Source organism: Alosa pseudoharengus, unplaced genomic scaffold, assembly GCF_046254945.1.
Source record: "Alosa pseudoharengus isolate Yale_2024_CS ecotype anadromous, Long Island Sound unplaced genomic scaffold, YU_APseudo_1.1 YU_APseudo_1.1_scf_24, whole genome shotgun sequence".
NCBI classification, from domain to species: Eukaryota; Metazoa; Chordata; class Actinopteri; order Clupeiformes; family Clupeidae; genus Alosa; species Alosa pseudoharengus.
In genome coordinates, this window is record NW_027468689.1 from 3907945 (window position 1) to 3922944 (window position 15000).

General features: G+C 43.8%; 1 protein-coding gene across 1 annotated transcript in view; it reads left to right on the forward strand.

The window, feature by feature from the left end:
- Window positions 1-978, forward strand: part of nlgn4xa (neuroligin 4 X-linked a) — a 110847-nt gene extending 109869 nt beyond the window's left edge. The window contains exon 6 of the mRNA XM_076302866.1: window positions 21-978. Within this exon, the coding sequence (XP_076158981.1) occupies window positions 21-978 (958 nt within the window). The remainder of the gene's footprint in view (window positions 1-20) is intronic.
- The last annotated feature ends 14022 nt before the right edge of the window (window positions 979-15000 follow it).

Consider the following 15000-nt stretch of genomic DNA (forward strand, 5'->3'; position numbering starts at 1 on the left):
GTGTTCTCCGTCCCTCCCAGAGACCCAAACCAGCCGGTTCCCCAGGACACCAAGTTCATCCACACCAAACCCAACCGCTTCGAGGAGGTGGCCTGGTCCAAGTACAACCCCAAGGACCAGCTGTACCTGCACATCGGCCTGAAGCCGCGCGTGCGCGACCACTACCGCGCCACCAAGGTGGCCTTCTGGCTCGAGCTGGTCCCGCACCTGCACAACATCAACGAGCTCTTCCAGTACGTCTCCACGACGACCAAGATCCCGCCACAGGACACCACGCCGTACCCCTACACCAAGCGCCTGGGCAAGAACTGGCCGTCCACCACACGCCACCCCGGCGTCCCGCCGGCCAACACCAAGCAGAGCACCGACAAACGCCAGGCCGGCGACCTGGGCGACGAGTCCTCCGTAGTCATCGAGAAGCGCGACTACTCGACGGAGCTGAGCGTCACCATCGCGGTGGGCGCCTCGCTCCTCTTCCTCAACATCCTGGCCTTCGCCGCGCTCTACTACAAGAAGGACAAGCGGCGCCACGAGTCCAACCGGCGTGGTCTGAGTCCCCAGGGCCACGGGGACGGCCGGCCGGGTGGTGGCGTCGGTGGCATCGGCTCGGGCTCGGCTCCGCCTGGCTCGGCGACCAGCGTGGCCAACGACGTGGGGCACCTGCCCAGCGAGGAGCTGATGTCGTCGCTGCAGATGAAGCACCAGCTGGACGAGCATGACCACGAGCACCAGCAGCAGCAGCACCACCACGACTGCGACTCTCTGCAGGCGCACGACACGCTGCGGCTGACCTGCCCGCCCGACTACACGCTCACGCTGCGGCGCTCGCCCGACGACATGCCCCTGATGACCCCCAGCACCATCACCATGATCCCCAACTCACTGGCCGCCATGCAGCCGCTGCACAACTTCAACGCGTTCGGCGGCAGCCAGAACAGCACCAACCTGCCCCACGGCCACTCCACCACCCGCGTATAGGAGATGAGCACGCCCAGGGTGGAGGTGGGGGGGTTGGGGGCCGTACTGCCCCATGCAAGGACAGCTTTTTTGGGGGGTGGGTGGGTGGGTGGGGGGATCTGCAGTGCCGATTTGGCTGACTTGGGTGATGGAAGAAAGGGGAGACTTTGGGTCTTACTTGGGGGCTTGACAGGTTGTCACACACACACACACACACACACACACACACACACACACACACACACACACGTACATATAAAACACTCTGTTTGTGGGTTTTTTTTTGTGGAGGGCGGGTGTGTTCCTGGACTGACGGGCACGGCCTATGATTCCCAGTGTGACAGAATCTCAGCTCTCAAGAGTACTGAGAGGTTCATTTTGCTACGATGCTTCTCAAAGCTGTTAGAATTCTCTGTGGAAAGTGAATGTCCTGCAGCGAAGCTTCCGGAACCGGAGAGGAACACAAACGTAACCAAAACAGAGCAGACCAGATCAGACAAGGAGGAGTGACTACGGGGCTCTAGGACCCAGCGGGCGGGCAGGGACAGCAGACATCTCCAACGGCTACACAGCAGACTCCAGATCAGCCGAGCATCAGCATCACCATGGCAACTTCCATATTTACCAGACTGTGGCTGAGCGCACAGTAGACCATAAGCTCAACACACACATACACACACACACACACATACACACACACACACACATACACACACACACATACACACACACACACACACACACACACACGCACACACACACAACATACACACCCTACACACACACACGCGCACACACATACAAGCCACACACACAACATACACACACACACACACACACACACACACACATACACACACACACACACTTCCCAGCCTGAAATGTATTTATGACTTTGTATAGCTCCAAGTAATTGTAAATAGTTGTGACTGAAGCTCGCCCAGAGCCAGTGGAGGTGACAAGCTTCTCTGGTTGTTTTGAGATGAATTAGCGTTACAGCAGTTACCCGGCCCGTGCTATTTCTGTTGATGTGTACGTAAATATATCATCATGGTAGTCTTTGTATTATTTCTATTTTTATGAGTTAAAAGGAAAGACGTGAAAGACACCTGATTTACTCAGAGACACACTCCTCCACCTGTCCCTGTGTGTGTGTGTGTGTGTGTGTGTGTGTGTGTGTGTGTGTGTGTGTGTGTGTGTGCGTGTGAGTGTGTGTGTGTGTGTGTGTGTGCGAGTGTGTGTGTGCGAGTGTGTGTGTATGTGAATGTGTGTGTGTGTGTTTCCTGCTTTCCTCATGTGTGTATCTGCATGTTTACGGGTCAGGGCATCTGATGCACGACTGGGCCCCACTAGGTCAGATTGGACGGCAGGTTCCTGCTGGTGTCTCCAAAATGAGACGGGGCTCCGATGAACTTGATCCACATGGAGAACCACGCGCTGCCTGGCGGAGAAAAGGTATTGACGAGGGATCCTCGAGCCTAAACACCTGTCCTAACGGTGATCACGTCAGAGAACCGTCCATTTGAACAAGGTTTCACACAATTCATTAGTGTTCTTGTATGGAATTCAGCTGAGAACCTGTCCTGGGTTCTAGAATGCATCCTGTGGCACCTCATCAGGTTCCTTTGGGTTTCGTCAGGTTCTTGATGTCATCACTGCCACTGCAGCTCTAACCAGCAATGGACCGTTCAGAATGGAACTCTGTGGCAGTGGCTTTTGATATCAATATTAGTTGGCTATGTTTGTAAAGTATATGTTAGATATTATTAATTGTCATATGCTAGCAATATGTAAAGTATTGTGCTGGGCTTGTGATATTTTGGGTTTCAACACAAGAGAATGAGTGTAAATAAGCAGCATAATTATGATTATATATATAAAAAAGATAACCATTTAAGCAGATTATTTTAGCCCTGCATCCTATATCAGAAAGGTTTAAAATTGAGAAAACAAGCAAGCAAAAAATTAAAATAATTTAAAAAAAAAAACTGCAATGAAAGTTTATATTAAATTACATTTGTAAATTTAATCAAAGATATTCATCATAGCCCTTGGTCCTTCAACTGTTAGTCTTCTAAGGGTTGAAGTAGGATTTCAAATTATAGTTTGTCTTATTTTGTTTGCAGTTTCTGCCTTAAGTGATAGATGATATTTCTGGCTGGACACCTGTATAAAATTTTCTGCAGCATTTTTAATAAAATATCACACTATTTTCTAAAGTTGTGTCTGATGTTTTGCCAGCTGCTCTTGTGCAGCAGAGGATATGCTGATTTGTACAGCCTTCCTTTAACCTTCCTTTCACAAACACTGGAATTTCACAAATGAGTGGAATTACACCATAAACCTCATCCAATTACGAGAATGCCTCATCTAGTAATTTGGGAAAATGTTTCAATGCAAATTTGCCAAAGTATGAAAGAGAGTGAGTGGGATGATTGTTCCTGCCTTTGTCACGTGTAAATATGTATCCATGGTAATCTGCTACAATGGGCTGATCAGCCTGTCGGAGAGGCAAATTCAGAGTGCTGGCTCCATTTCAGATACTCCGCTCCGCCAGTCAGCCAGCTGGGCTACAGAGGGGAAAAAGGGAGAAGGAGGATTATTTAGAAATGACAAAGAGGAAGCAGAAGAGGAGGAAGGCGGAGTAGAAGAGGAGAGAGAGGGAGAGAAAGAAGAGGAGGGGAGAAGAGGAGGAGAGGAGAGAGGACAAGAGGAGACTAGAGAGGCGAATTCAGAGAGTCCTGGCTCCATTTCAGATACTTAGTCATCTCTGAGACTCAGCTGCATCAGACAGACAGCCATGCAACAGAGCTGGAACTCAGAGGAGGATTCTGTAGAGATTGGGTAGAAGAGAGAGGAGGAAGTATAATTTGGGTAGAAGAGGAGGAAGTAGAGTTTGGGTAGAGGAGGAGGAAGTAGATATTGGGTAGAAGAGGAGGAAGTAGAGATTGGGTAGAATAGGAGGAAGTAGAGATTGGGTAGAAGAGAGGAGGAAGTAGAGTTTGGGTAGAAGTGGAGGAAGTAGAATTTGGGTAAAAGAGAGAGGAGGAAGTAGAGTTTGGGTAGAAGATAGAGGAGGAAGTAGAGATTGGGTAGAAGAGGGGGAAGTAGAGATTGGGTAGAATAGGAGGAAGTAGATAATGGGTAGAAGAGAGGAGGAAATAGAGATTGGGTAGAAGAGAGGAGGAAGTAGAGTTTGGGTAGAAGTGGAGGAAGTAGAATTTGGGTAAAAGAGAGAGGAGGAAGTAGAGTTTGGGAAGAAGAGAGAGGAAGTAGAGATTGGGTACAAGAGGAGGAAGTATAACTTGGGTAGAAGAGGAGGAAGTAGAGTTTGGGTAGAAGAGAGAGGAGGAAGTAGAGATTGGGTAGAAGAGAGGAGGAAGTATAACTTGGGTAGAAGAGGAGGAAGTAGAGTTTGGGTAGAAGAGGAGGAAGTAGAGATTGGGTAGAAGAGAGAGGAGGAAGTAGAGATTGGATAGAAGAGGAGGAAGTATAACTTGGGTAGAAGAGGAGGAAGTAGAGATTGGGTAGAAGAGAGAGGAGGAAGTAGAGTTTGGGTAGAAGAGAGAGGAGGAAGTAGAGATTGGGTAGAAGAGGAGGAAGTATAACTTGGGTAGAAGAGGAGGAAGTAGAGATTGGGTAGAAGAGAGAGGAGGTGGTAGATATTGGGTAGAAGAGGAGGAAGTAGAGATTAGGTAGAAGAGAGAGGAGGAAGTAGAGATTGGGTAAAAGAGAGAGGAGGAAGTAGAGATTGGGTAGAAGAGGAGGAAGTAGAGATTGGGTAGAATAGAGAGGAGGAAGTAGAGATTGGGTAAAAGAGAGAGGAGGAAGTAGAGATTGGGTAGAAGAGAGAGGAGGAAGTAGAGATTGGGTAGAATAGGAGGAAGTAGAGTTTGGGTAGAAGAGGAGCAGAGGCGGACAGAGTACACAGCTTCATTACTTGAGTAAAAGTACAGATACCCTTTGCTCAATTATACTCAAGTACAAGTAAAAGTACAACAGTCAGATGTCTACTTAAGTAAAAGTACTGAAGTACTTGTTTTTAAAAGTACTTGAGTATCAAGAGTACAAGAGTACATTTTCTAAATATTGCATTACTACTGCAACAGTGCATAAATACTATTTTGTAATTGAAACATTTGAAGTGAAAACTATCATTAACTTGTTCAGAAAATTGAAATAGTCTGGCAAGGTGGGGCCACAGGTTGGCACATTCCCGGGATGGACCTGCTGCGTCTTCATCCATTGTTTCGTCCATGGTTTCGTCTCTTATCTAAATCTAACCATGGAGTTGACTTTGGCGGAAAGCTGAAGGTGATTGCTGATAGGCTGTCCCAATCAGTGGCGCCTGCACAATCCAATCACGTTTGAGAGGGAAACAACAAATTGAGGGTTTCCGAGATTTTACGGGTAACGGGTAACGGGTACTCAAGGCTATGGATAGAAATGCAGTGGAGTAAAGAGTACAATAGTTGCCTCTCAAATGTACTTGAGTAAAGTCATGAGTACTCCCCAAAAATGATACTTGAGTAAAGTACAGATCCCTCAAAACTGTACTCAAGTACTGTACTCAATTACTGTACTCAAGTACTGTACTCAAGTACTGTACTCTGTTACTGTCTGGCTCTGAAGAGGAGGAAGTAGAGATTGGGTAGAAGAGGAGGAAGGTGAGGGTGAAGGAGAGGAGAGGAGGAGAACAGAGAAGGGAGAAGAGGAGGTGAGATGAGGAGAAGAGGGCAGTAGAGAGGAGGAGAGAAGAGGAAGAGAGGAGGAGAGAAGAGGAAGAGAGGAGGAGAACAGAGAGAGGAGTAGAGCAGAGAGAGAGGAGTAGAGTAGAGAGAGAGGAGTAGAGTAGAGAGGAGAGGACAGAGGAGAGGAGTAGAGTAGAGAGAGAGGAGTAGAGTAGAGAGGAGAGGACAGAGGAGAGGAGTAGAGTAGAGAGAGAGGAGTAGAGCAGAATAGAGAGGAGAGGAGTAGAGAGGAGAGGAGAGTAGAGAGAGAGGAGAGGACAGAGGAGAGGAGTAGAGTAGAGAGAGAGGAGTAGAGGAGAGAGAGAGGAGTAGAGTAGAGAGAGAGGAGTAGAGCAGGAGAGAGAGGAGTAGAGTAGAGGAGAGGAGTAGAGTAGAGAGAGAGGAGTAGAGCAGGAGAGAGAGGAGTAGAGTAGAGGAGAGGAGTAGAGTAGAGAGAGAGGAGTAGAGCAGGAGAGAGAGGAGTAGAGTAGAGAGAGAGGAGTAGAGCAGAGGAGAGGAGTAGAGAGGAGGAGAGGAGTAGAGTAGAGAGAGAGGAGTAGAGTAGAGAGAGAGGAGTAGAGTAGAGGAGAGGAGTAGAGAGGAGGACAGGAGTAGAGGAGAGGAGAGGAGTAGAGAGGAGGACAGGAGTAGAGGAGAGAGGAGCGTTTTAGGTTCTTGGCTCCATGTCAGTGGCTTAGTCATGCTGAGGCTCAGCTCCATCATGCTACAGCACTGAAACTCCTTTAGGTGTGACAGAGAGAAGAGGAGGATTAGGGGACAGGAGAGGAGGTGGGGAGGGGGTGAAGAGGAGTAGGTGGAGAGGAGCATTCAGGTTCTTGGCTCCATTTCTGAGTCATACTGAGACCGCAGTGGCTTAGTTCTGCTGAGAACAGACCTGTAACTCCTTGTGTAACCCTAGGCATGATGGTGCGTAGCGGATTATTCCCCTAAGGTGTCGCCACCTGACATCATAAAGTGGGCAGCGCCCATGTTGGGAGTATGCAAAAGAGAGTGTATAGTAAACCCTGTTAGAAAGTCAGTCTCTGCTTTAGCATAACTTCTGTATTAATAATTCTTTCTTTGATCAAAAATCTTATGTTACTGTCATATAGGCCTACAAGTTTGCCATAATAGTCCAGACCAAATAAAGATATGCAGTTTTACCGATTATTCATTGTCAAGGAGAGCAAACTTAAAGGACAAGTTCGGTATTTTACACTTAAAGCCCTGTTTTCAGAATGTTTCTGATGAAATAAAACATATGGACATATGCTGCTGGTCTGAGAGCTTTCGGTTTCTGTGGTAGCGCCCCCCCACCTCCACAATGGCTGCATACTGTAGGTGCACTGGAACAATCCTTCCTAAAACGCATTAAACTTTCGTTTACAAAGACGTAAAACTCACCGAGTGGTCAGGGGTGTTCACTGATATTCTCACACAAAAATTGCTGCAAAAGATGCTTCCCAACAGGTTTTATCATAGTTAACATAGTAGTGTTTTACAACTACATTGACTTTGAATGTGCTGTGAGGTACGGTATTACTCCGCCGCCAGAAACGGAAATGGGGTTGTTTGTATTATTTCTGTAGTCTTATGCAGTCGCGGTATCGTAGGCTACACTGACTGAGGAGTGGATATGTCTGTGGCAAAATCGACAAGGGTTAACCCTTTACTATACAACCATAGCTTTTCCTTGAATTATTAGGCTATTTATTCTATCCCTCACACTAGTTAAAATAGTACAATTACTGTTGTGTACAGGGTTGCCCTAATCGATAGCCTACGCATGTTAAAAAATGCCAGCCAAGGAGAGCAAATAAACTGACTGTGCCTATCCAAGACATTCGTGGCTTGTACAATTGAACCAACATTTAGATGAGTAGAAACGTGTCAGTGTCCAGATTAGTTTGGCTAATCTTTTTAAAAGCCAATCTTATTTCATCAACTGATTGCGGTTTGTTAGTGTTGAGCTCTTGTGTTCTCATGCAGCTGGTAGCCTATGCCTAGCTATGCTAACTTCACGATAGGCTACTTTACCCTGTCTGAATGGCTCATGTTATCTTGAATGTCCAATTTATCAGCATTGATTAGCATCCCTTGCTAGTCAGTGGACACAGTGTGACCTACTTTAACTAGTCCTTTTAGGCAAGTCCCTCCACTCGGCGGCCATATTGCAACGTTTTTGGGCACTTATCGGGCATCTATTTTGGCAGAAATGCGCGTGCTCAAGGCTTCACAACACCAATCTTGTTCCAGCGGCGAGATCACAACACATGATTGGCACGATGTCTGCACAACACACCACATGATTGGCTCAATGTATTCACAGCGCAACACACGATTGGCTCAATGTATTCACATGTCGATGTTTTGCTGCGGAAGGGGTGTGATATGTGTAAACTATGCCTCTGGCTTACAGTTGGCTATAAAGCATGTCAGGCCACCTGTGATGTGGATTACTTCCTACTCCAGTAAGAATAGTGACAGTTTTAAATGAATGAGTCTGGTGAGTCAGATTTACAGTTACCTTATGAAGAAAGGTTTATTTAGTATGGATTGTCAGTGTTGGGAAAGTTCACTTTCAATGTGAACTAGTTCAAAGTTCAGTTCACAAATTTTAAAATGAACTAGTTCAGTTCATAGTTCATAATTCAGAATTTTGATATACGTTCACAGTTCCAAAAAATGAACTAGTTCATAGTTCTTTTTTTTCATATATTGCTCAATTATTGCCATAATGCAGAACCACAGACAGCAATTATTTTATCAGTTTTAACCTTGAAACTGTGCGTCAGATTTCATCTTCATATCCAGTTTTGAATCCTTATCCAACCAGGGTTTACATTAGCATTGGGGGGACAGCATTTCCCCATTGTTGCTTTTACACTTTGTTGCTGTCCAGTCAGTCCACACTAGTAGCAGCTGCAGCTTTCACCCCTACAGTATATTCTCAAAAATATGCTGCTTGAATGGAATTTTTTTTTAAAGAAAAACATGAAAGTAGTCTTTAAGGTGCAAATGTTTTTTAATTTTAATAATTTCCATTTCAAATTCCATTTCTATACATACTAAAAAGGAATACTGGAATCCTGGAAAATTATACCAGGCAGGTTTAACAAACAAGTTACATGAAAGTAAAATGGTCTTGAGGGTTTTACTAAACACAAACTGAGGGACCAGGCTGAGGTAGGAAATTAAGGTTGAACTTGAAAGTGCAATATTCAAAGTGCAAAACATTTAAACATTATCAAGTCACTTTTCAATTTTTTGGCCATTGAATAAGTAAAAAAAAAAAAAAAAAACAATAACTTAAAAGAATCCAAGGCCATGGACAGTGCTTCTACTTTCTGTCCAGTGAGTGAAAATACCTTAACTGAATTAATTACTGTCACTGGTTACAGTCCACATAAATAACTAAAATAATAATAATACTAATTAATGAAAAGTATGCAGGGCCAAGGACAGTGTTATTTTCTATCCAGCCCAAAAATCCCTTATCTGAATGAAGATCCTCGGTCACAGTGGTCTCTCCCTGGTGGATCTGCTGTTTTTTGCTTTCTGTAAAAACAAGATATGTTCTATTATTTGTATGCAGCTCTCCTCTGCACATCAATAGTCATCTCCATTGGCAATACATTGCACTTCTACAGTAGCCTAGAAATCTAGACGCGCCCCTAGCGGCAGCAAATTACATTTGCTGCCAGGGCTAGTCTAGCAACTCTCCGCTGACTTGTGAGCTCTAGAAATCGAAACTAAATCTGGCATTGAAATCGTGTATAGAGTCGTTTGTTGGGCTTAACATAATGATTGATGGCAGATGGCAACGGTTTGGCTTGAATTCCCTGCTACTTGAAAACAAATATCCTATTGCGTCCTATTGCGTGCAGAGGGAATTTGAAAGACAACTGATTATCCCGACCCTCGGACTGAGCACTGCGAACGGTGAGTGCCCAGACCCTACATTTTAATGTGGGTCTGGCTCGCCAGGCTACTTCTACAGCCCAATAAACAGATAATATTTAATATAGGCCTACCTTAGAATATTTAATATACCTTCAAATCTTTTTGTTGCTATTCAAGATCAGCTGCTTCTCAAAGTTGGCATCTCCCAGCCGGTTTCTCCTCGGTCTGAATGAGATAACAAGACATTTTAACATCATGATTATTATGGCAAAAATGGTAACACGTAATCTGTATTAAAGCAATTGTGAACTGACACAATCACTGACATAATTTGACCTAATTTGTGTAGCCTATTGAAAACCTGAATTAGAATAATATCACCAAGAACTATGATTGAGGCTGGGTATTTACTGTGCTTATTACCAAAGAATAATAATTATGTAATATAATCACACTTTATTCGTACCTGAATATTAGACCACCGATGCTAAAGAGCCTCTCTACTGGAGCGCTTAAGGGGCAGTGCAGTGTTGTGTTATTTGAGCAGCCTTCTGAGCTTTGGAAACTGCATGAATTCATCAAACCCATCTGTGGTTGGGGAATCCAAATAGGTGTCCACTTCAGATTTTTGAAAAACCTGAGGATTTATGTTAAATCTGAAGAATGATGCTGCAGGATCTTTCTTGTCACTTTTACCACTGGACTGGGCTTGACCTGAGTCTCTTGCAGCTGAGTCATCAGAGTTGAGGGTTTGAAATTCTCTTTTCAGCATCAACCTGTACTGCATACGTTTCTCCTCATCCTGGACCCAGTCTAGCTGGAATCCTGGCCCCAGCATAGCGGAGAGTATGTGGTCCCTCTTCTCCAGAAGACCTGCCAGCCTTGTGCTCAGTGACTCCAAGATACTCTTTATATAGTATAAGTATAAGTATAGTATAAGTATATATACTATTTTGATCCCATGAGGGAAATTAGGTCTCTGCATTTAACCCAATCCGTGAATTAGTGAAACACACACAGCACACAGTGAACACACAGTGAGGTGAGCAGTGAGGGGTTAGGTGCCTTGCTCAAGGGCACTTTAGCCGTGCCTACTGGTCGGGGCTCGAACCGGCAACCCTCCGGTTACAAGTCCAGAGTGCTAACCAGTAGGCCACGGCTGCCCAAATTATGAGGGGTCAGCATGTAATGAGACCCTTTGCTGCAGTAGGCTTTTTGCTTTCATCCAACAGGTCATTCATATCACATTGCAGCTGCACAATGGTTGGAGCCAGGTAGCCAAGAAAGATGTTCTTCTCTGCTTGGAGGATGTTTAGTGCAAGTGCTAATGGCCTCATCACATCCACAAACTTGTGTATGAAGTTGACTTTCTGTGGAGAGAATCGGCGAAAGCCAAACTCATCACTCACAGTGTGCAAAATCAGCTCGTCATGTAGGGGAAGGGCATCATTTTCAGGGGTTTCCTCAGCCACGTTCATTTCTGCCTTGGTAGTTAGTGTTGCTATGCGAGATAGTCGCTCCATGGCAAGAAATGCTGAATTCCATCTTGTGTCATTTGGCACAACAAAGCCAATCCCAAGCTTTTCCTCAACAACATCAGAAGCCTTTGCACTTCGCTTAACCAGGTTCCACAGAGCAGATGCTTTTGCAAAAACAGCCCTCGACATTGTTTTGTAGCGTTTTTCAGTTACTTTTTCCGAATCTTTGGCCACTAGATTCAAGGTGTGGGCCATGCACCTTCTGTGTGTGGGGAGAGAGGGATGATCCAGACCTGAGAGAGGCTCAGGCTCCATCTGATCATCCTCATCTGAGCTCTCATTGGCGGCAGAAAAGGCTGACACTGGTTCACTGTCATCTTCACTCAGTTTCATCAAAGTGGACAACTGTCTCTGGCACTTCAGTATCAACATCCATCCCAAAACAGTTGAACGCTTTGACAAAATTTGCTGCATTATCTGTTACTGTACACACAACCTTGTTGTGCATTTTGAATTCTTTAACATCTGACATTAATCTTGTCAACACATCATGTGTATGTGCTCCTTTAATCCACCGACATGCCAGTACTGCAGAGTGTCTCTTAGACACGTCAGTTTTGTTTAGCCAGTGGATAGTGATGCCCATAAATGCCTTGTTTACAGCTGACCAGCAATCTGCTGTTGTGCACACAGCATCAATCTCAGACGGTTCACTTTTAAGTTCAGATATGTTTTCTTTAATTTAAAAAAATAAATAAAAATAAAGTATTTTTTTGGGCTTTTTGCCTTTATTTGTATAAGACAGTGAAGAGTGAGACAGGAAGTAAGTGGGAGAGAGAGATGGGGTGGGACCGGGATATGACCGCAGGAGAGAGAGATGGGGTGGGACCGGGATATGACCGCAGGAGAGAGAGATGGAGTGGGACCGGGACATGACCGCAGGAGAGAGAGATGGGGTGGGACCGGGATATGACCGCAGGAGAGAGAGATGGGGTGGGACCGGGATATGACCGCAGGAGAGTTCTTGCGGTTCATCTTGTTCGGGTGTCAGTATGTGTGAAAACAACCACAGTGCTCTAAAGAGCTGATCATGCACTCATGTCTGGGTGTGTGTGTGCGTGAAAAGAGCTGATGGTGCATTTGTGTCAGGCTGTGTAGTAGTACTACTCATGGAGCAGATTGTGCTGTCATGTCAGTGTGTTTGTGAGAATGTGAAAACACAGTGAGCCGATCAGGCTCTCGTGTCTGGCTGTGTAACTACAGAACAACTGGAGAGCTCATCACTCTCACACAGTCTCACTGACTGCTGTCATCATTTGACTTGGCAGCTTCACAGGGGAGTAACGCAAGAGATTCATTCTCCACATGCCTAACACTATTCAACTATATACCAAACACTAATCAATTATCCATATACCTAACACTAGTCAACGATATACCAAACACTAATCAATTATCCATATACCTAACACTATTCAATCATCCATATACCAAACACTACTCAATCAACTATATACCGAACACTATTTAACCATATACCAACCATATACCAAACACTAATCAATCATCCATATACCAAACACTAATCAATTATATACTGAACACTAATCAATCAACTATATAACGAACACTAATCAATTATATACTGAACACTAATCAACCAACTATATACCGAACACTAATCAATTAAATACTGAACACTAATCAAACATAATATACTAAATACTAATCAATCATCCACATACCTAACACTAATTACCCATATACTAAATACTAATCAATCATCCACATACCTAACACTAATTACCCATATACTAAATACTAATCAATCATCCACATACCTAACACTAATTACCCATATACTAACCTAACACTAATTACCCATATACTAAATACTAATCAATCATCCACATACCTAACACTAATTACCCATATACTAAATACTAATCAATCATCCACTTACCTAACACTAATCACCCATATACTAAATACTAATCAATCATCCACTTACCTAACACTAATCACCCATATACTAAATACTAATCAATCATCCACTTACCTAACACTAATCACCCATATACTAAATACTAATCAATCATCCACATACCTAACACTAATCACCCATATGTGACCAGGCTCAAGTCGCAGAGACGCAAGTCGCGAAAAACGACTTTGACGTTGTTTTTTTTTTTCAAAATGAGGGATTTTCGTTTTTTTGCAGAATGTGCAAGTTGACGTCCTAAAGAAGCAATTCCATGTTTCAGATAACAGCATTGGTTGCTTTAAAAGTGTATATTTTGTCTTTGAAAATGGTTAAGTTTCAGGAAGTAAACCAGCGTTTGAATTGGGCGTGACTATTAGTGCTCTTTTGTTCTGTCAGATGCTATTTCCACAGTTAATTTGACGGGGATAAAGTTTGTGTGTTAGAAACTTTATCCATTGCTACTAGCTAATGTAGGCCTACTGTCGTTAGCTATTGGCACCATAGGCTACTAGCCAAAACCCATTACAGATAGTTTCAGTGGGCAATTCATTTGAATAATGCGAGAATGTCTTGTTTTGACTGATGGCAGGGTGCCTTGCATTGTGTGTGCATTCAAATGAACAGGGTTTGCAAACGTGATCTCATGTTTGTTTAGTTCGCGTTTTAGACTATTTTATCCATTGCTAAACCTGCTAAATCCATTGCCAACCTGGTGCCTTGCACTGGGTGTTAATTCAAAATAACATGGTTTTGCAAATGTGATCTCATGTTTGTTTTAGACTACTTTATCAATTGCTACTAGCTGGTTCTGTAACCCAGTACAGATAGTTTCGATGGGTCATTAGCATCATATGATGCACTGCAGGCTCAGATCAGTGACCGTGACAGGGGGGAGGGTTGATCTTAATGTCATGTAAATGAGGACCATTGTGTTCCCCTCCCATGGATTGAGGGAGAAAGTAGTCAAATTGAAAAGCCTGATTTCTCAGCATGTAGCTTTAAGATGTGTATACTTTAAAATGGCTACAACTTATTCAAATATTATCAGATCTCCATGAGTGAGACATCATTGGATAGCTTTGGAACTACACTTTCAGAATCTGTGAATAACTCAAAATATCTCTGGGGAGACATGTGCCTGGTTTTGCCATGCCTGGTCACATATACCAAATACTAATCAATCATCCACATACCTAACACTAATTACCCATATACGAAATACTAAACAATCATCCACATACCTAACACTAATCACCCATACGAAATACTAATCAATCATCCACATACCTAACACTAACTACCCATATACCAAATACTAATCAATCATCCATATACCGAAAGCCAATCAATCATCCATACACCTAACACTGATCAGCCATATACTAAATACTAGCTAATCAACCATATACCTCACACTAATCACCCAGATACTAAATACTAGCTAATCAACCATATACCGAAAACTATTCAGTCATCCATGTACCAACTACCTTGATTGTTTCCCTTGTCGCTTTGGGTTAAAAAGTGTCAGTCTAATGTAATTTGATATAAATGTAATGTAATGTAAATACTAATCAGTCATCCATATACCTAATACGAATACATCATCCATATACCTCATTGTCCAATCCATAATTCACATATATAATACCAACAAATATATCTATCTATCATGGTATAAATGTCAGTTTAAAATGGAGAGTTTAAGCTTAAGACAGCCGTCATGCTGTCATGCTGTCATGCTGTCACGCTGTCATGCTGTCAGTGGCTTTTTTAACTCTCTGCTCAAACACTTGACCACTGCTGTTCAGTTCAGTTTCAGAGCTGCTGTGCGTTTTTAGTCCTGTGTGTGTGTACGTGCATGTGTTTCAGGTAGGTGTGTGTGTGTGTGTATGTGTGTGTGTGTGTGTGTGTGTGTGTGTGTGTGTGTGTTTGCGAGTGATTTGCA